The 20,801-nt window shown below is 39.1% G+C and overlaps 1 protein-coding gene across 1 annotated transcript in view; it reads left to right on the top strand.

Annotated features, from left to right (window-relative positions):
- The window catches only part of INO80 (INO80 complex ATPase subunit), a 68,019-nt gene that overhangs the window by 515 nt on the left and 46,703 nt on the right, over window positions 1–20,801 (top strand). The window contains exons 2-13 of the mRNA XM_074148486.1: window positions 7,938–8,123; window positions 8,999–9,165; window positions 9,262–9,329; window positions 10,810–10,971; window positions 12,798–12,918; window positions 14,207–14,421; window positions 15,446–15,499; window positions 17,079–17,282; window positions 18,567–18,762; window positions 18,960–19,027; window positions 19,358–19,567; window positions 20,156–20,236. Coding sequence (XP_074004587.1) covers window positions 7,981–8,123; window positions 8,999–9,165; window positions 9,262–9,329; window positions 10,810–10,971; window positions 12,798–12,918; window positions 14,207–14,421; window positions 15,446–15,499; window positions 17,079–17,282; window positions 18,567–18,762; window positions 18,960–19,027; window positions 19,358–19,567; window positions 20,156–20,236 — 1,689 coding nt within the window. The 5' untranslated portion in view covers window positions 7,938–7,980. The remainder of the gene's footprint in view (window positions 1–7,937; window positions 8,124–8,998; window positions 9,166–9,261; window positions 9,330–10,809; window positions 10,972–12,797; window positions 12,919–14,206; window positions 14,422–15,445; window positions 15,500–17,078; window positions 17,283–18,566; window positions 18,763–18,959; window positions 19,028–19,357; window positions 19,568–20,155; window positions 20,237–20,801) is intronic.

Raw genomic sequence — 20,801 nt, 5'->3', positions numbered from 1 at the left:
TCCCCCCGCCGCCAGCCGAGCGGCCGCCGGGCCCCCGCCGCGCGCGAGGGGGGGGGGGGGGGGAATGGGTCGCGCGCGGCGGCGGACCGAGGCGGGGGGGGGGGGGGTGGGTGGGGCGGGGGCGCCGCCGTGCACCTGCGGGCGCACGTGCGCGCGGGTGGGCGGCGGCGCGTGCGCGGGGCGGGGGCGCGCGGTGAGGCCAGGGCGGGGGAGGGGGGAGCCGCCTGAGGAGGAGCGCGGGGGGGAGGACGGGACCCTCCGGCCTCCCTCCCCCCCGGCCTCACCCCCCGCCACCGGGTGGATGGGCAGCGGCCGCCTCTCCCGGCTTCACCCCGGAGCGGGGCCTTGGGACCGTGATAGCCCCCCCCACCCCGGGCCCGCCGAGGGGAGGGAGGGCGGGCGGGCGGCCTGTGGGCGGCGGGGCGCTGGCGGCGGCCCCGTGCGCGGAGCGGCCGCATGATGCAACGCGGCCGGCGGAGCGCGGGGACTTGGCCTCGGTGCGAGCTTCGGCCTGGGCTGGTAAGGGGCCCTGCGGCAATAGCCACCGGCATCTGCGGGAAGGCGCTGGGTGCCAGGTCGGTGCCGCGGTCGGTGCCCCACTAGGTGTACGTGAACACAGGGTTTAATGTTACGGGGTGCGCTGGTGAGTGTGGGCACTAGGAAATACCGCTTCGGAGCTGTGGTGTAAAGCCTAATCCTGGTTCTCTGCACACACGTAGCCCAATGCCTGTGATTAGTGCGTTTAGCATTATTATTATTATTGTTATTACCCTGATGTCGTGTGGTAAGTTTCCCCTCTCAGCAGCGTCGTAGGTGACAATAATAAATTCCTTTAGTTTATTTTCTTCTTTGCATGTAGAAAATGGTGCCAGTCCACTTCCTTTTTTTTTTTTTTATAGTGAAATGTGCCTTTATGTGCATTATGAGAATTTCACTTTTCTCTCATATGAGCAGTTGGATTTGTGCAGCACATTTGATACGCCTGCATGTGACCAACACTCACCTTTTTTTAATTTATATGAATCAGAAGTGACGTATTTGTGTTTTCATTCTTTTAATGTCTACATATGAGTATGTCATGACATCCAGAGATGGGAAAGATTGTGAGGGAAAAGCACAAGAAATAGAACTGCAGCTTGAACCTTTTCCCAATGTTTAAGAATATTCCCTGTAATTCTCTTCTAGTCTGTCTCTCACGTATATTATTAAAGTCACTTAAAATACTGTCTTGCGTTTCCCGCCTGTTTAAATGAGCAAGTTTTGTTCCGTGGGGGTATAACATAATAAGCTGTAAATTCTGTAATAAGCATACTATTTGACAAGCTAAATTACATGCTAGGAATTGATTTAGATGGCAAGAAGAAAATGGTCCTCTTAGAGCTTTCTTGAATGTAGTTCCCTTTTTGTGGTCTGGGGTGGAGGGAGTAAAAAGAAAAAAAAAACAACCAAAGCTTCCATGCAGTTTGTGTTTTGTGTGTACAGAGGGAGGAGGAGTGAAGCAATGGCAACGTGTGAGGGTAACAGCTGGTGCTGTTACGTAGTGCAGAGCGTGGATTCATCGTCAGAAGCCTCCATAAATACTGTTGACTACCCTTTTGGGACAGGACTTAGTCTAATTGAACAATTAAATGGGTTTGTTTTTCTACTAGTCATTTTTCTGTCAGTTTAAACATGGAAGCAGAGTTGCAACATGCTAACTTACGTATGCAAGTGAAGTGCTTCTGATAAATTTTTTGTAGAGCTGCTTTTTTTTCTTTTTAAAGGTAAATTAGGCCCTATCTGTGACTGTCATTCCGGCAATTGGAAAATTCAGAGCTTGTGCCCCACTGGCTCTTCTTCTCTGTATTTAAAAGCAACTAAAAGGTAGAACAGAGATCAGCGAAATGCTGTCTCATTCCCTGGAAAACAATATAAAACCTTACTATACAAGCAAAACAGCAAAGTACTGTATATAGGACACTATCTAGTTTTAACTAGATTTCATTACTCAGAAAAGCAATTAAAATGGCTCCTTTTTAATTTCAAACTGAAATGGTGCGAATTCATGCTTCAGCTGTACATACACGTCATTTATGCATTCACCTTGAGTTTAGAGGAGACTGAGGGCTTTAGGTTCATTGAAATATCCTCCTATCTGATTTTTTAAAAGCAATAATATGTATCAAAGTTATATAAGATACTGCCGTAAAAAAAAGACTATATGGGGATTATGTTTTGCTTTAAGACCTGGCACATAGCGTGCTCTGGAAGATGGTTGTCAGTGTAACTATACATTTATCAAAGCAATCTCAAATGTGAGAGGGGAAAGAAAGAGTGTATAATTCTCCTCCAACCAAGATACCTCTTCGGGCATTTTTATGCCACCACAATTGTCTGTATTAGGGATTATATGCTCATAAAGAAATCTGTCAAAAATAATCCTCACTGATATTTCTGTACTAATGTAAGTTTTTCATATAGATCTTGACTTAATCTTTGTCAGGGGATATGCTGGAGATGTTACTACAGGAAATCCTTGCAGTATTCTGCTATTCTAATGGGAGTTGTATGTCTCAGTTGTAAATTTCTTTGAGAAAGAAAAGTATGTTAGGTGTTCGTATCAGTTTGGAAAATCTCTCTTAATAAGTTGGTGTCAAAATGCAAAGCACAAAAAGGGCCATGTGTGGAAAAAAACCAGAACACTGCTAAAACTGTGGGAGAACTAAAATAGCGTAGAAGGTTGTATTCTTGCTCCCAGTTTTTAATCCTGCTTTATGGATAAAACTTCCAATGCCGTACATAGGGATGTGATGAATACGTGTTTTCTGTGTGTAAACGGGGATTTCGAGTTTTTGTCCGCTTGAGTGTTTTGTCAGTGTTGCACTGACGCCGGTTGGACAGAGGAGAGGTGAGAAACTCTGCTTTTGTGGGCTGAGGTATTTGAACAAACAAGCGTGCTCACCTGCCGGCTGGTACCACTCCATACACATGTGCTTCGTGCGTGGCAGGCGAGACACTTCGAATTAGTTTTATCTCCCTGCTTTGCCTTGTGTTTCCCACAGGCGAAGAAGGGGTACTGTGGGTTGGCTGCTGTGTTGTACCTCCTACCTCCATGGCAGCGACTGGTTGTGTCTGTGCCCTCAGCTAGGAGCGTACTTGTTATTTACCGTAATGTTTGGTGTTAGCATTAGGCATAAAGAGAAGAAAAAGTAATCCTCTGGGCCTTATCTGAGGTGTAGAGATGCCAGCAACTGAAGGGAAAAAAAAAAAAAAAGAGACTCCTGGAGGAAGAAGAGCTATTTCAAACAGCCGTACAGAGCAAATCCTTTCTAGTTTGCAGCTAGGCACAAGTGCCAAAATCGCACTTACCCCTTACGGGGATCCTGCTTTAATCTGATACCAGTAGCAAAAAGTTATTGGACTTCATTCAGAAGTAGCCAGTGGATATTTGTTTAAACTGGGAGAATCTACCTTTAAAGCGAAGCCGCTTCATGAGAGCGGTGTTTTTGCTGTTTGGTTGGTGCTGGTGGGTGGGTATAACACTTAGGAACCTTGTTATAAACCGTAACTCTGCTCTCTGAGGGCGTCCTTGGAGGATTCTTCTCCAATGCTGGGTGTTTGCTTACTGACTAGATGTTGTAATGGGAAGACTTGAAAAAACAGAGTTAGTGAAGAAACCCCCACACCTACATTAACATTGAACTAAGTGATTTAAGGCAGCACAAGGAAAGCTTCTTCAGAACTGAACTTAGATCTTTAAAATATATATATATATATATTATTATGAAGGTTATTTGTATGAACTTGGCATATATATAACTAAACTCAGATCTTGCTGGTGGTGTTTCTCTTGAACCTTTAATAATTCAAAGGGCCACATGATAAAATTAAATGGTTTCAGTGTGAGCTGCTGATTAAGTAAGAATGTTAGAGGATTCAAAGTGCCAGTGAGGCAGTGCAGCAGCTATTTATTTCCAAATGCCCATTTTTCTAAACTGTTATAACTCTAGGGGAGATAAAGGGAGAAAGCAAGTAACTACTGAATTTGATACTGAAACTTACCATAAAATTGGCATATATCAGTAAGAAAGCCATAACGGCAGAAGAATTACTTTGCAGCTTCCAGTCATTTTACCACCGTAACGTATTTGCCAAAATGTTACCATCAGTAATGAAAACATTTTGACAATCTATTTCTGTGATTAAACTGAATCTATTAATCTATTTCTTCCTTAAACCGAGCAGGCAAAAGGATAGATTTCTTTCAAAAGTGGTGAGGAAAAGTGGAATGAATGTCATCACCATGTAAATCCACTGAAGCAATGTCTTGTTGATGTCCTGAACACTGTTACCTGCTGTAGTGGATCAGGCTGTTGTGTGCCTCTCACTTGTTCCTATTTTCTCTTGCTTCAGCATTCAAGCCGTTTTTGCCATTGGAAATCTTTGTTTCTTAAAACCTAGAATGGGAACAAAAGAACAGAGAATAAAGAAGCATCTGTCAATTAGCTTCCTGTATTACTACTTTGATCAGCAAATAAGCGCTGTATGACTGTTAGCATATAAATAAATGAAAGGCTGAATTCAATGGCTGAGCTATTCTCTATTCAATAAGCTTGTGTAACACTTATTAAATTTGTTTGGGACATTGTTAATACATTTAGGAATATTGTTAAGCTCTGCTGTATTTATTTGTTTATTCGGTAGGCGGGATACAGACGAGTAACTGTTTTGAGGATGAGAGTAATTAACTTTGTATGTACAGGACCCTCTTGGGACGATTAAAAAGGGAAGACAAGCAAAAGCTTGTCTTTTTCTACGGGTGAAATGTAGTGTACTTACACTGTGTCAGCACAAGGAAGACTATTAAATACGGGAATGTCATGTTTCCTGATCTGGGAGGTAAGTACGGATGGGGCAGGTACTTAGCATGTACACATGCTAAGAGGGATACGTACTAAGTGCGTACTTAGCATGTATACACATTCTAAGTGTACGTGCTTAGCGTAGTGTACACAACAAGGGGATTAATGTGTTAAAATATGGAATGGAACTTCTTCTTTACAGTTCCTGCAGTCATTGCAGACAGAGGGTATTATCACTTGCATTCATATTTGCCTGGGAACTCTGTGCGGTAGCAATGAGCCACTCCTGAGGAAATAGCTTACTTTTCTAATTACTGAACACATCAGATAGCATCTGCTTTTTGTAGGGACATTTACATCTTGCGAGTAAAGAAATGGTCTTCTGTTGGGTTATCTCCTAAGCTGTATGAGTGTGGAGCCAGATGAGCACCATTGCCTGTGCGGAGGAGAGGCGCTGGTCCAGTCTGGTGGATCCATTTAGACCATTAGGCAAGTGCTTCTGGGCAGCTGGAAAAGCATCCAGTTACTCATTTTAGATCAGGAATATGATTGTGTTTGTTTTGCGTCTGGCCTGTTTGCTGTCCTGACATGAAAAACTTGACCTCAAATCTTAATTCTTTCCCTTTATTTTGCTGTTAAGCTTCTATAGTTTTGTGAGGGAAAGGCTCGTTGGGGTGCAGAAGATCACGTCTGGGTTGTTAACTTCCTCGGAGGCGGTGAATCTGAGTGAAGTCCAATGTGCTTTGTGCCCATTGAGGCAGGTTTCTTTCCCGCAGTGCCTCAAGGAAGGGCAGTGTTACCACATGTTGAGTTTTGGGAAGGTTTTCTGCCGAGAGCAGACAGGTGAAAGATGCCTTGTGGTTCTGAGCAAAATCATTAAACGATGGTTACACATGATATTTTGGCTGGGAAAGCAAAATAGTACCATGTTCACATAACACATGCTGTTGTTGACGGGTACATTTTAAGACAGAGTGATAAAAAGGATCACTGTACTTTTTCTGATATGATAGTAGGAATTGAATCTTGCTCCAGTAATATATATATCATTTGTATTGGGGATCTGAAAGAAAACCACTTTAGCCTTCTTGGTGTCCTTTTCTATCTCCTCCTGAATGGTTTCTTCCATCAGAGACAAGTTTCATGTTCCTTGTTGTTTTCTAACCTCTTCGCTTTCTTCATGGCCCTGTCCCTTGGAAGACAGTTTTTTATTTTAGGGTGGGATTTTTTCAGATGGCTGTTAAGAATATGACGTATGTAGATGAAAGTTTCTTGGAAAACATGAATCTTAATACCCTTTTTATAGGGAAAGCTTTCAGGTGCATTATTCTGTCTGTTAACCTCTGCTGGAAATGGGTATTTGGTAACAGGTCAATCATTCCATTGTTGTCAGTGTATGAAGATCTAGCATATAGAAAGCTGAACCTAGATAGCTTCAGTCTAAAAATGATTTTTAAATGAAGGCTGTTGCCCTGTCTTAACAATTTCTGGCATGCTGTTGTTTATTCTGTATGGGTAAAGACGTTAACTCAAGGCTAGGTGTTTACTAAGAAATAATAAAATTTGCTCTTGTTCAGCCACACCCAACAGTCTCAAGGTGGTATCACAGTTTATCTCACTCGTCACAGTTTTTTGTAACTTTGAGAGTTCTGAATATGTTCTGTAATCTTTGAGGATAAAAGACTTGGGAAAAGTTAGATGCTGGTTTTTGGACTGCGTACGTAAAGAGAAAACGATTTGAAGACCAGATACTTAATCAGTGTTTTCACTTCTATAAGCTTAAAACAGTTTAGTCATTAACAATTTGATAATTGAACAAATACAAGAAGTTTAGCAGTAAATGAATGTGAAGCTTGCTTCAGGTTTTGTAGTATTTTAAAGAAGTGATTGAAACCAGAAGATGAACAATTAATCTAAGTCTTTCAAAAGCTGACTGGTTTTTCTTTTTGTCCTCTACCAGAAGCAAAAGTCAAAAGCATTTATTTATTAGTAAATATTATCATATTTAGGGTATTGACAGCACTTCCGTTTATACAGTAACAACTGTGACTTTGTGAATAATTTAAACTTATCTTCCCCACTATTATTATAACAAGGATGGCATCTTTTGTAATTGAAGAGAAATAAATCCCATTTTATAGAGCTATTACTCTTAACAGTTGTTATGACGTCTCTTGTAGTTGAAGGAAAATAAAGCTGCAGTTGACAGAGCAATAAAATGTTTTGATATTTTCTCTTTTAGAGTAAGTATTATGCAAATATTGCGAGGGGTCTTTGCTGTTGTTTTTTTTTTAAGAAACTAAAATCCTGAGAATAAATAAAAAATGAAAATCGGGCAGGGTATTTTTACTAGTTGAAAAAACATAAAAGCTAGAGTGTGTTTTAAATTCGTAAAAGTAAAAAGTAGTTAATAAATTGCTAATTATGTGCTACTTTTGCTTTAATAAAGGTAACAGTTGAATTTCAGAATGGAGCATTTTGGTCAGGTGTTTGTAGCTTGTTTGTCAACAGGTAACAGCTATGTTCTGAGTGCTGTTAAGTAAAGGACAGGTCTTATAAGTATTCCGTAGGCTACAGCTGTGAATGGTGAAAACAACAAATGAACAGTATTTTCAGCAGTTCTTCCTTTTTGGAGTAAGTTTTTATATATATGATTCAACTTAAGAATAATTGCTTTCATTCAACTTTCATGATACACAGCTGCGCTCTGTTCAGAGTTAAACATGTTATCTTTAATAGTGATGAAAGTTTACTTTAGATGTTCAAGGACTGGCTCCGTTGTACTTTGCATTTCTATGTCACCACTTGGATTATCGCAGTAGGTCAGTGCAGTGCTCATTCCTACCAAACGGCATCCCTGAAGTCATAAAACAGAAAACTAAGTGTCCAGTGTTTGGTAATATTGGGGTGGGAAGTTTTGTGTGAATTCCTCTTTGTTTAATACACCTATTAACTGCAACCTCGGCTTTTGCCCAGAAATACCTCAGTTACTTGTTCTGCAAAATACTAGCGTTCGGTGTAGCCTGCCCACCGCGTTCGTTCCCTTCAGAGGTGGTGGTCGTGGTGGTAATGATGACTGTTGTTTCTTCTTAACAGCTGTGTGTTCAGAGGCACCCGTGCATGAGGAGAAGTTTGTTCTATGGCCTCAGAGCTGGGTGCCAGGGAGGATGGCAGCTGCTCAGAGCTGGCAAAACCCCTTTATCTGCAATATCTGGAGAAAGCTCTGCAACTGGATCAGTTTTTACGACAGACGTCTGCCATCTTTAACAGGAGTATATCCAGGTACCAAAACCTGCTCCATTTTCTGTTGGGAATACCAAGGAAAGACAAGCGTTTTTATTATGTTGTTCCCAGGCAGCACCATTTTAAGGGTTCATTATAAGCTCTTCTCCTTTAAAGATTTTGCACTTAGCTCACACTGATAATTCAGTGTGGTGCCAGCCCACATACAAATTAGCACAATGTTTTAAAGCTCTTTTTCGTAGCTGAGTGGCCAAAACTTTCTTTGTCTGCAAAAAGTAGGCTGAACAAGCACTAAGTTGATTTTTCAGGCAGATGGCCTGTAGCCGTAAGTGAAATGCAAAGGCTGCTGTCAGATGCAGAATTTATATGCAAGTAAATTGTAGCAATGAGAAGCGAGTCATCAAGGTACGTTTCTGTCCCAAAACAATTTGTTTCATCGGTGTTTTGGAGTTGTGGAGTTACAGAACTGGTCGTTGAATGGGTGATAACTGGTATAGATAGATAACGGGTATATTTACAAGTAGTAAGATCCTGTAGTAAGATCCACACAAGGAGCAGAAAAAGTATAGTTTTATGTTTCTCACATGCACAGTAGTGCCAAGGGTGACAATACTGTGCTTTGGTTTGACTTGATATTAGTTTCTTGCTTTGTTCGTGCTTCTCAAATTCAGTACCGAGTAAAAGACTGAAGGTGCAGGTTGATAGTGTAGCCAGGCTGGTCTGATGATTAACTATTGTCAAGGGGTTAACGGGAAATTATTAACAGCAAGATTTCTGATGTGTAAAATGACATCTGAAGCTGTCTCAATTCTCAAACCTTTTGGGTAATGGCCACATGTAAGAAAGTTGGAAGAGTATCTCCTCTTTTGAATATTTTCTTTTTTATTGTCATTGTATTATGTATCTTGTTGCAGCGATGAAAGTGAAGATGGATTGGATGACAATCCTTTGCTGCCTCAGTCTGGGGATCCCTTGATGCAAGTTAAGGAAGAGCCTCCAAACTCTTTGCTTGGGGAGTCTTCTGGAGCAGGGAATTCCGGGATGCTGAACACACATTCCCTGAATGGAGTACTGCAGCCAGGTAGGGATGCACTGGGTTGAACCTCTGCTTTCTTTGGGATAAGCTGGGAAAAGCATTATGTCTTAAGAACTTTATTTTATTTTTTTTGTTAAACAGAACCAAAGTCTGAAAAAGGGAGCCTGTATAACTTTTCCAAACTGAAGAAAAGCAGAAAGTGGCTGAAGGTAAGAATATTGGAAAGTAATGCAGCTATTATGAAATCTGTGAGTAGAATCCCAGTTAACCTGTAGACAGTGGCGAGTGATTCTGTCTTGTCATCCGACATAGATCACAGCGTAGAAACACGCAAGCAGATAGCAACAAGAAAATAAGTTGAACGCTGGTCAGAGCATTATCAAAAATTTTCACAAATACAATTTCCAAATACAGTAAGTTTACAGTAAGTTTGTTCTCATCTTAGTAGTCCATTTAATTTTACTTTACACGTGCTACTGAGAGCTCAGGAAACTAGACTAATGTGTTATAAGAGCTGCCTTAAATGATGTGATGCAATTTAGTTAGTGCAAAATCTCACGCTGAAAAAGAGGCATAAGGTGATATAGAGATGTGGTAACATTTTGTGTTGCTGAAAAGAGGGCTTCAAATGAATTCTTTAGTCTTGTTCTATATTGGCTTGTTGTTTGCTGCACTGTGGTTTTTTGAGGTAACTGGAGCTAGTGTCCCTTGGTAAGAAAAAAGGAATGGGTGTATTTGGTGGTTTGGTTGGTTTTTTTTTTTTTTACATTAAGGAAAAACACTTACCAAAGCAAAAAATACATTCTGCAGAGGCTTCTCATGTTAGAAATGGAAAGAAAGAAGTGTGTGTGACAGTTGATAATGAATATTGTATTAGTCTTTGGGTGGAACAAAATAGAATTATAGTCCCTGTAGGTCTGAGGTTTTCATTTTCTTTGTGTAGCAAAATGGACAGTAGGGATTTCAATTTTGGTGAGCAGCAGCATTTTAGTTAAATTTCACAGTGAATATACATTCAGAAACTTGAAGTAACTTTAGTACACTGTCCAAATTAAAATGAACTATTATGAAATATATTAAATGGACATTTGGGACTCGGCTGAAAATTTGTTTCTAAGATGAACTCAGTACAAGGTCCAAATGAGGATGGAAGGAGAGAGTGGAATGGTGGCTTTATGCCATCTTTGCATTTTCATTGTACTGTAGCCTTCTCTAGTTAGCAAAATCAGGTTGCTGAGAGGTCAGACAAGAGCCAAACCTGCTGCAACTGATGCACCTGGAAGCGGTGCAATAGTGGGACAAACTACAAATGGGGTAGGAAAGTACCTGCAACCATACGTGACAGAATGCCTCTACTGGTGTCCTGGATTTTCTCACTGCTGCTTTTCCAAGACCACAAACAGACAACGCAGATTCTAAAATAATTTCAACTCTCACCAAACTAAGAGAAAACTACCTCCCCCTAAATCAGAAAATGTGTATTGGATTCACTGCTACACAGTCCTGTATCGCAGAAAACTATTTTCTGTTTGAGGCGTTTCAGATGGAAGACACTTTGTAAATGGTGAGTATTGTTGTTGGGCCAGACCCGCAGCCCTTTATTAGATAAAGGCTCAAGAGTGCTTTGCATAGATAAACCGTTCAGTAGAGGGACTTGTGATTAAATTAGTTTCCATTTATTCTTGTTAGAGTATCCTTCTGAGTGATGACTCCAGTGACACAGATTCACCAAGTGATGAGGACGGAGAGGAGGAAGAAGAGTTTTCTCTTTCAAGGGAGGAACTTCACAATATGCTGCGATTACACAAATATAAGAAACTACATCAAAGTAAATATAGCAAAGACAAAGAGGTAAAAATACAGAATTTTTACGCTTCCTTGATTTTTATTCTTTAACTGCATTGTTTTTACTGCTCTTACATTTTAATCAAAACCCATAATGTTTTGTGGACTGGAAAAGATATCCTGTTGTTTGATAGACTAGAACAGTCTAACGTCAGTTTCAGGAAAGGGTTATTTAATCAATTACATACAGACTGAAAAGCCTTATGCCGAGAATCTGTCAATAATTTATGTATCTAGTACTGGCACAAATGTTACATGTAGCTTGCACGATACTCTGTCCCAGTCACTATAACAAATATAGGGTGCTAGAATTCAAGATTTGGTAATATATATGAAAACTGGGGTGCTGTGGGTTAAATTCTAATACAGGTAGTAGCTGCTGTTCAAGGCTAAACGTGCATATTTAAGCCTAAAGCAGTGTACTTGCATCAGCATTGAGGTGACAAGTAGTTAAGATGGTGCTTACCTTCTAGAAATGGAGTTCCTAGATTTCTTCCTTACTGTTTTCTGTCATTCCTTGGGGTTTTACTTGACTTTCTTTTTTTTCTTTCTTACCCTTCTTTTATATTTTGGATTTTCGTCTCGTATTCTCTTTGTTTCCCGTCTGTTATAAGAAAGTAGTCTGCTGCATTTCTGTATTTTTCTTAATATTATGCCAAATACTATGACTGTTTTGATTTTAATAATATATTTCTTCCAATAATAAGGGCTCTTGCAGAAATTATTTTCATTGCTGTTTTGAATTGCACCAGAAAGTAGTCTTAGATAAAGGAAGTCATCCTATTCTGCTGTCAGAGGATGTCTCCAAATTTAATATTTGTCTTCTTGTTTCCTATTCTTTTGAAACTTCTCCAGAAGAGTGAAGAAATATTTTCCCACCCAGGTCTTTGCTTGTGTCCACTTCTTTCCTTTGTTTACTTGTTTAATTCTAAACCAAGATTATGTTAGCTTCTTGAAATATAACGTAACTGCACAATTATACACTTAATTTTTCCACAGGTCATAACTTTTGTTAGATTTTACATAAATATTGATTTCCAGACTAGTAAGAAATAATATTCAGTGGAAATAACCAGGGTATTGTCAGATCAGCAGTATACAGTTAAAAGGGGGGGAAACACATCTGTCCAAAAAAATTTGTTTATGCTGATGTTCTCACCTTTCAAAAATCTTTTATTAACTTAATAGTATGCTTAGGTTTTAAATAGTTAATTTCTGACCTGTACTGCCTTTAATTTGACTGCTTACATAACCTGTGTATAGTTCTTTAATATTTTAGTTGTCAACAAATTCTAAGCATTATTCTTTTTTGTTAATTTGGAAAAAAAATGCTGAGGCAGCTGTATTTGTACTTGCCAATCTGAATGTTCAAGTTGTTTGTCCTTGTGAAAATCTTTTAAATGCCTTTTATCTAAACCTGTCCTTTTACATCCACTGGAATGATAAGGTAGAACACGTATGTCATTTGGGAATGCAGAGAAAACAAATAGGAGGTCCATGATTGGACCGCTTCATGTAATGTGGGGTCTTTCTGGGCAGCACCCGTATGGAAAAAATAGCGCAGTGTGTTTTGAAAGTGTAAGCTTCACTGCCCCCTCTTCCCGTCTTATTAACTGAGGCCACCTCATGGGAGGTGTAGAACTTGGAGGCCACCTCAGGGAGCAGTGGTTTTGCTTTGGACGCTGTATGATTCTTGATAACCACGCTAAATATGGGGAAGTGCATGTTTTCTGATCTCTTGTGTATCATCAAGATCTGAACTTGTTTACCTGCCGTCTCTGTTATCTGCTATATCTGTTTTCCATTACTGTGCTCATTTACATCCCCTTCAGTTGCAGCAATATCAGTACTACAGTGCAGGACTGCTGTCTACACATGACCCTTACTATGAGCAGCAGCGCCACCTGCTAGGGCCCAAGAAAAGGAAGTTTAAAGAAGAGAAAAAATTAAAAGGTAAAGTCGCTAACCTTGTGTTTCTAAATGGCTGCTATTAAACTTCTTTTCTACATTGTTTCCTTTGAATAACCATAAATATTCAAAACTTCTGGGTTTTGCACGGAAATACCCAGTTCTGTCAAAGAGAAATTCTTCAGGAAATACTGTACTTCTGGCTTCTGGAAAGCTAGGATGAAAAAGATGAATGCGAATCAAGAGTTCGTGGCTCTAGATTTTCTTTGTAGACTTTTGAATTTAGAATGAAAGAGTTATGCTGTAAGTACCTTATAGGTTTATTCATTGCTTCGGAATCCATAAATACAGTTGTGTATCATGGTCCATTTACTCAGAGTTTTTGAAAACACAATAGTTTCTTGAAAAAATGTAAGAATTTATCCAGTACCTGATGCGGTTATTCCAGAACATGTAGTTCTAGTGAACAAGAAATGATAGGGACTGAGAGTGTTTTCTGGAAATTAGAGGGAGCTCAGAATTGATGTCCAATGTGAGTTAAAATAGAATTACTTTTGTAACCTCTCAGCTGGAGTTTCTCAGATGCACGTTTGCCAGGAAGTACAGTTTCCTTTCTTGATTGAGCTGGCATCAGCTATAAATCTGTAAGGAAGCAGGAAGAAAAGGCTATGAACTGTCAGCATAAGGTGAATTCTCTCTAGTGCAAGTACTTAGGTTTGAGCTGTGTTTCAAGGAGGCTATTTTGGGCTTGCTTCCTTCCTTCCTGTCTTTCTGCAAGTTGCTTTAACTGTGGATTTTTTTTTTTCTCCACTAATGTTGCAGCATCCATGATTTTGCATACTCACAAATAATATTTTTAATACCTGATACCAGTACCAGTTTCCTCTGAAAGCTGGTGTCTGTAATACATGATAACATGCCAGTCTCTTTCAACTGCTGAGAAGTTTGGTTTGGGACTTACCTTACCAAAAGCTAATGTTATCTTTAAATGTCATACCTTTACATGTCTTTAAGTAGAATTTTACTACAGAGCAAGAAACATTGCATCAGGTCCCAGACGTTTTAACTCCTAATGCATGTTTCCCTGCGTGGAAAAATTGCATTTCACCACTCTATTTATTAAACAGGAAAATCATTCCATTATAAAGTGTAGAGGAAATATCTAATACGATAAATGGATGCTAGCAGAATTGGCAAACGGGGATAAGTTTGGCTTTTTTGTTGGTTCCACACATAAATTGACTAAGATAGTTAACTCAGGAAAAATACCTGACTAAATGTATCCCAAAAATAGAAAAAGAAATTGATTTTTATGATTGTTGTTGCCATGCAGGCAAGTTGAAAAAAGTAAAGAAAAAGAGGAGATGGGATGAAGAACTCTCTTCAGAGGAGTCGCCACGACGCCACCATCACCAGACCAAAGTTTTTGCCAAGTTTTCTCATGATACACCACCACCTGGGGCCAAGAAAAAGCATTTGACTATCGAACAACTTAATGCACGTCGGCGGAAAGTGTGGCTTAGCATTGTTAAAAAGGAGTTGCCAAAGGTGAGCTTGGCTAATGGCAATAGATCTGTCGTGACAGCAAGAAAGGGAAATAGAATATTAACTTAGTGGGGAGTTGACACTTGGAAAAACAGAGTGAATTAACACCTTATTTTTCATTAATGACCAAACATATTCTGTAATCTGTAAGCAAAGTGTAATTTGAATTTCTTGTCACCAGTGGTACCTAAGTGGATCGTGCAGTGCTTTGCCACTGCTTTCATTTGGCTATCCAACCCTTTCCTATGAATAATGTGGTGAACTCTAGCAGGTACTCCTGTAATCTACGGGATAGCAATGTAAAGCAAACCAAGATCTAGGTTTTAAATAAAGTTCAGGGAAGGAGTGTTTCAATCATTGCAGCATGGCGTGTTTTTTGAAGCTTATTTCAGAAGCAGTCTAGGGAAATGCATTTGTATCATTTACACACATTTGCGATAGAAAGCTGGGTTCACAGTTGCCAGTTTTCTGAGACGTGATCAGAGTGGACCTTACCAACCTGCTTCTTGGAGTTCACAGTTAACAGACTTTTAATTCTAGGAGTTGCATGAGTGATGGCTGTAGTATCCTTTATGAACTTTTAAGCCAGACAAAGGGTATGTGCAGTGTAATAGACCTTATTTTTTCAGCAGACTGATTTTGATCATGTGAATAACACAGGATCTACATTAATTCTTAACATCTTTGGGAAACTGGAATTTTTTGTTGTTTACTTCAGTGATAACAGTGGAATATGAGAAACCTGCTTTGCAATAGTAGTAGTAGTTAAAGAAACAACCCTGAAAAAGGAGCTGTTTTACGTGCTTGCTTCAGGAGTTGAAATACATTTATGTATGCCTTCAATAATTAAGGATGAAAAGCTGTTTTCAGTCAAAATGAAAAATACTTACAGTACCTGTACCCAATTATACGATAGTGTGTATGGCTGAGGTTGGCATGTATATCTGCTGAAAACTGGATTGTGATATTTTCAAATACTGTGATGCCATTACCCTTTAACTAATTTTAAGATTGTGTTCTTTTATAGGCATACAAACAAAAAGCCTCGGCCCGCAACCTCTTCCTAACCAACAGCAAAAAGGTAAGTGTTGTAGTTTAGGTTTATACTGTTACTTGTACTTGATGTAATGAGCACACTGTAACCTCTTTATATTTCTTCTGTTTCTTGTACTAGCAGGGCAGTATTGGAGAAAGCCCTGTATAGAAGTAATTTGTCGTTTGATATAAGGCTTTTCATCTTTTAGATGTGTCATTTTGCCGTGTTTCATAAGCAACAGATGAAATGAGCAACACGAATTTCTTCCATGAGATCTTTTTGGATTTCATAAGATGTAGTGTGTACATTTTTAATTTACTGATCTTTGATAGAATAAATTAATGAGTTCGGTACACTTCGTTGGCTTTTGAATTGCCCCTCACTAGCTAGAATTTGCCGGTTTAAGCATTCTTGTTTAAACCAAAGAATTTTGATTTCGAATATTAAGTGTGTTAATTTACATAAATATATATAGGAGCTGAGATTAAAAATAGAACAATTTTCTGCTTAAGTGGAATTTATCTCCTCATCAGAGTCTTCTCTGAGAAATGTCATTGTTTCTCCCTGGAAGACTTTACTTTAGGAACACTTGGTAACGGCTTTCTGAGCATTTTCCAAGTGTTACTACACCCAAGTGTCTGATTCATTTATATGGCCCATGAAAAGGTAATCAAGTATGTGGCTGAAAATCACCAGAGACAAGATGAAGTAGGAAATTTTCCATCCTATATATACTTTATCAAGAAAGGGAAAATTTTCCGTGTAAGGGATGCAGAAAACAGCACCCGCATGTACATATTTAAGAAACTTTGCTGTAGATAGGTTCTCTGCTGTTGCCCTCCGTAGCTAGCAGAGAGCGGATTTCTTTGTGATGTCTGAGCAAATAGCCTGTCTTTGTAGGTGTCACAGACTGCTTTTTAGCAAGTGAGTGATGCAGCAGACTTAGAGGTTTTGAAATTCCACTTTTTTATGTGTTTTGTTTTTGTTTTGTTTGACCATTTGAAATTTCTGTGTTAGAATTGTTGATGTGCAAATTTTAGTGGAGGAAAAAAAACCTGTCACAAACAGCAAACCCAGCAATTTTGTCCGTTATGACAATGGCGTTAATTTTTTTATACTAGAACAAAAAATTACATTGCGTTATGCTTCTTCGTGAGATGTTAGGAAAATTGTAGAGGATACTGCTCCACTTCTTAGTGTATTAACATGTGAGTGGGACTGTATTCCACCAATACTGCTGTTGTAGCAGCCTTATTAAAACAGCGAGAAAGCGTGGGGTAGCACAGAAGAGTGTCTAGAGTAGTAGGTGAGTCAGAGTTGCAGGCAGGTCTTGGACCCTGGGCTCTGGAGTCCCTTTCAAGGACCTACCCATCAGATCAATCCTTTAAGTACCATGCCACATGGAACTGACTTCAGCTTTTGTCTTCTCCGCCATCTCAGGAGGTTTTTGGAAGTTCTTGTTCTCTCGTGCCATTTCAAAAGCGTTACTGCTGAGTGAAGTATCACAGTTTTTCTCTTCTGAAGGATCAAGCTTGGTAGTAATTAAATTTGATGTTGTTTACTGCTGGCTTTCTTGAAAATCTGCCCACTTTACCACTGTTTCCAAAACGTTATTTCACTCTAGCTTGCCCATCAGTGCATGAGGGAGGTACGTCGAGCTGCTATCCAGGCCCAGAAAAACTGTAAGGAAACTTTACCACGAGCACGTCGTCTTACGAAGGAGATGCTTCTCTACTGGAAAAAGTACGAAAAGGTGGAAAAAGAACATCGCAAACGAGCTGAGAAAGAGGCTCTGGAGCAGCGCAAGCTGGATGAGGAGATGAGAGAGGTACGGCAAAAGCAGGGTTTGCTGATAATTAATCTGAGGAGACACAGTAGCATCTAGATAATTTGAGTTTCTAAATCCAGGCCATGAAATTCAGTTATTTGTTCTGTTTCAGCGGTATTCCATGTATTTTTACTGCTATCTTAAAATTCTTTACATAACTCTTCTACTGTTAGCTAGAGTTGATAAAAAAGGCCTTCAAACTGCATAAACTCTTTACAAATTAGTGAAATGGAGGAGGGGATTAGACAAGCAGCGTGTCTCAGACATACATAACTCAGTGTTAGTAAGTGCCAAGCTTTTGTGATGTTTTCATCATTCTGGATCCAGACGGCAAACCACCTTTTCATTCACATTGAATTTTATTTTTTTTCTCTTTTTTTCCCTCCTACTGTAAACTGATACCATAATTTATATATGGCACAGATTTTTTTTCTGTGATTGCTTTCTTTGTTGTGCAAGTGACAGCTTCATGGACTCCCACACAGAGTAACAGGGGTTGAACTTAAGAAAACCTTTCTTGCCAAAGCTCTCTAGTGGATTTATGGTTGTTACCTTACATGTGTGGTGATGAGTTAAGGTTGAATCTTTAGAATACCTTAAGTTTAGTTTTGTGCTCAAATTACGCTTTTATTTATTGTATTTCTCTCATTCTTGCAAGTTCATAAGCATTTCGTGTAAGTTTCAGCTGACTTAGATTGATAGTAAACTTCTAACTGCAGCATTTTTTAACCAGAAACTAAGAATGAACAGTGTTTCTACAACGTCTTGCTGAACCCTGAACTACGATAATATCTCAGCTGTATTACCTAGTGACGCATTTCATTTATTCTACCATAATTCCTTTTACTAGTAAATAACTGAATGTTGGAGTTAGGTTGTCATGAGAGGTTTTTTAACTGTTCAGTTCTTTTACTGTAGACTACTAAAATCCTGTTTGTTTTTGTCAATCTTTTAATTTTTCAGTGTAAACGAAACTTTTAAACTTTCTTTTATTAGATTATGACGTTCTTTGCCATGATTTCTGAATTTAAAATAACTTTTCACTTACAACAATTTAATATTTTAGAATAGGTGTTTATGGTGGTGGTCAGTGTTCTTTTGTGCAACTTGTATTCTAGCATTTTGGTATCACAGTGATGTGCATAATAGAATCTAGACAGATTTGTTGTTGCTATATTATTAGATCAAGGGTTTTTTTTCCTTAATTATATTTTAAACATTAAACCTTTGCCTTGTGGGTTTTTTTTCCCCTTCATCTGTTTTTTGTAAATGATCTTCTCTTAGGCTAAGAGGCAGCAGCGAAAACTTAACTTCCTGATCACACAAACTGAATTATATGCCCATTTTATGAGTCGTAAACGAGATATTGGACATGATGGAATACAGGAGGAAATCCTACGCAAACTGGAAGACAGCTCTACCCAAAGGCAGATTGATATTGGTGGAGGAGTCGTGGTCAACATCACCCAAGAAGATTATGGTAAGAGGTTCATCTACAGTCCTTCCTGTGCGCTCTTTTGAAGTTTACTGTATGCTGCGTGTTATCATGCAAACTTAGTGTTTCAAGCACAAAATCTTTCTATACAAGAAGCACTGCTATAATTACTGGAATTTACCTGTGGGTTAAATTGGGGTGGTTACTGCTGCAGAGCTCTAACATGGAAATGTTGTTTTCAGATAGTAACTATTACAAGGCCCAAGCTCTGAAGAACGCTGAGGATGCTTATCAGATTCATCAGGCCCGGGTATGTATTTTTTGGTTCCATGAAGTAGAAGAGAAAGCAGAGGAATTGGTAAAGTTCACAGAACCAGGATCTTTCATAGAAGCCAAGTCAAGTAGGTTTGTTTAATCCTGGGTGCCAGATTTGAATTTAGTTCCATTGCCACTTTCTGTGCTAAACAGATAGAAAACCAGAATATAAAGATTTGGGCTCTAGAAACAGGTGGGTTTTTTTCCTGTTAGTTTCTGGCAGACATCCTATGTCTTAATGTGAAATGTAAAGCCTTTTACTCTACAGTTTCTTGATAAATTAACATGTTCATCATCTTATGCATGCTTTTCTCTTTCTGTTTAGACCAGATCATTTGATGAAGATGCAAAGGAGAGTCGGGCAGCTGCTTTACGGGCTGCGAACAAGTCTGGTACTGGCTTTGGAGAGAGCTACAGTTTAGCAAACCCATCTATCCGGGCAGGAGAAGATATTCCACAGCCTACTATTTTCAATGGAAAACTGAAAGGTTACCAACTGAAAGGCATGAATTGGCTGGCCAACCTATACGAGCAGGTATCTTAGTACATCTTGCAAATTTTTAAAACTTATAGGATTATTTAAGTCACTAGAGTAAACTTGGTCAAAAAAATGTAATGGATTTAAAACTATACATGTATAGTAAATCTGGAATGTCTTTAGAAGAAAGGAAAATGTTATGTAAGCCACCAATCAGTATTCTTGATTATTTAGGAAATAACAACTTTGAATGGGGCATTAAGTCCAAGGTTCTTTGTGTGACTGTTTTTACAACTGTTTTATCAGTTAGATTATACACTGAGGAAACTTTTGCTGCTGGGAGCTGCGTACTGTTTCGGGCTTTGGTCAGCTGGTAAACTGCAGGCAGACTTGTCCTTGTGGGCATACCCAGTTGGCAATGGGATTGCAAAGTGCAGACAGACTGAGGATAAAAATCAGCCCAAGAAATGAATGAAAGTGCGATTGAGATAAATTATCTTGGTAGAAGACATAAGCGGCAATAAGGTGTTTCAGAGTTGTTACGCTAGAGCTGCTCCCCCTAAATTCAGCGGTAACCCTTCTGCTAGTCCTGTATGGATTAAAAAATAGTAAGGTGAAAGGTGTTCATTTATGGATCTTTTGCAGGGTATCAATGGAATCCTGGCAGATGAAATGGGTCTGGGTAAAACAGTACAAAGTATTGCTCTCCTTGCACATCTGGCAGAGGTAGGTGTATTATAGCTTCTTCCTGGTCAGTATGCTTGATAGAAGATGCAAGCTTTTCATGTGTTTGAAATGAATTATAAAGCTTAAATGCTTTAAAAGACATTTTAGCTGTGGCATTTCCCTTTGTTTTAAAGCTACACCTTTGAAAGGGGGTGTGTGTATGTAAATACTTGTGTGTGTGTGTGTATATGTAAGTATATATAAATAAAAATGGAATTTTCATTTATTCACAGAGTAATATCTTTTCACTTGCACTTAATGTGAAAGCCTGATAAGAGAAAAAGTTGTAGACTTCCTGGTTCACTGACTTTTACAAATCAGAGAGACTTGTAGAAATGAAGCCCAAATTCTGAGCTTCATGGCAATCTGTGGATTTCCATATTTGTGTTTTTTTTTCAGGAAGAATAGTTACTCTTCTGTGCCAGGGCAGACAAACCGAACAGAAAAAGCAACAGGAGCTTATTTCTTTATGCAGAAATAGATACCTTGATTTAAAAAAACAAAAAAAAGTCTTGGTTGGTATCCAGTCACTTGCCTTAAATAGGAGAGATCAGCCAAGTGATAC

Source organism: Numenius arquata, chromosome 6 (genome assembly GCF_964106895.1).
Source record: "Numenius arquata chromosome 6, bNumArq3.hap1.1, whole genome shotgun sequence".
Lineage (NCBI taxonomy): Eukaryota > Metazoa > Chordata > Aves > Charadriiformes > Scolopacidae > Numenius > Numenius arquata.
Note: the sequence above shows the minus strand (reverse complement) of the source record. Positions and strands in the feature narration are given on the sequence as shown.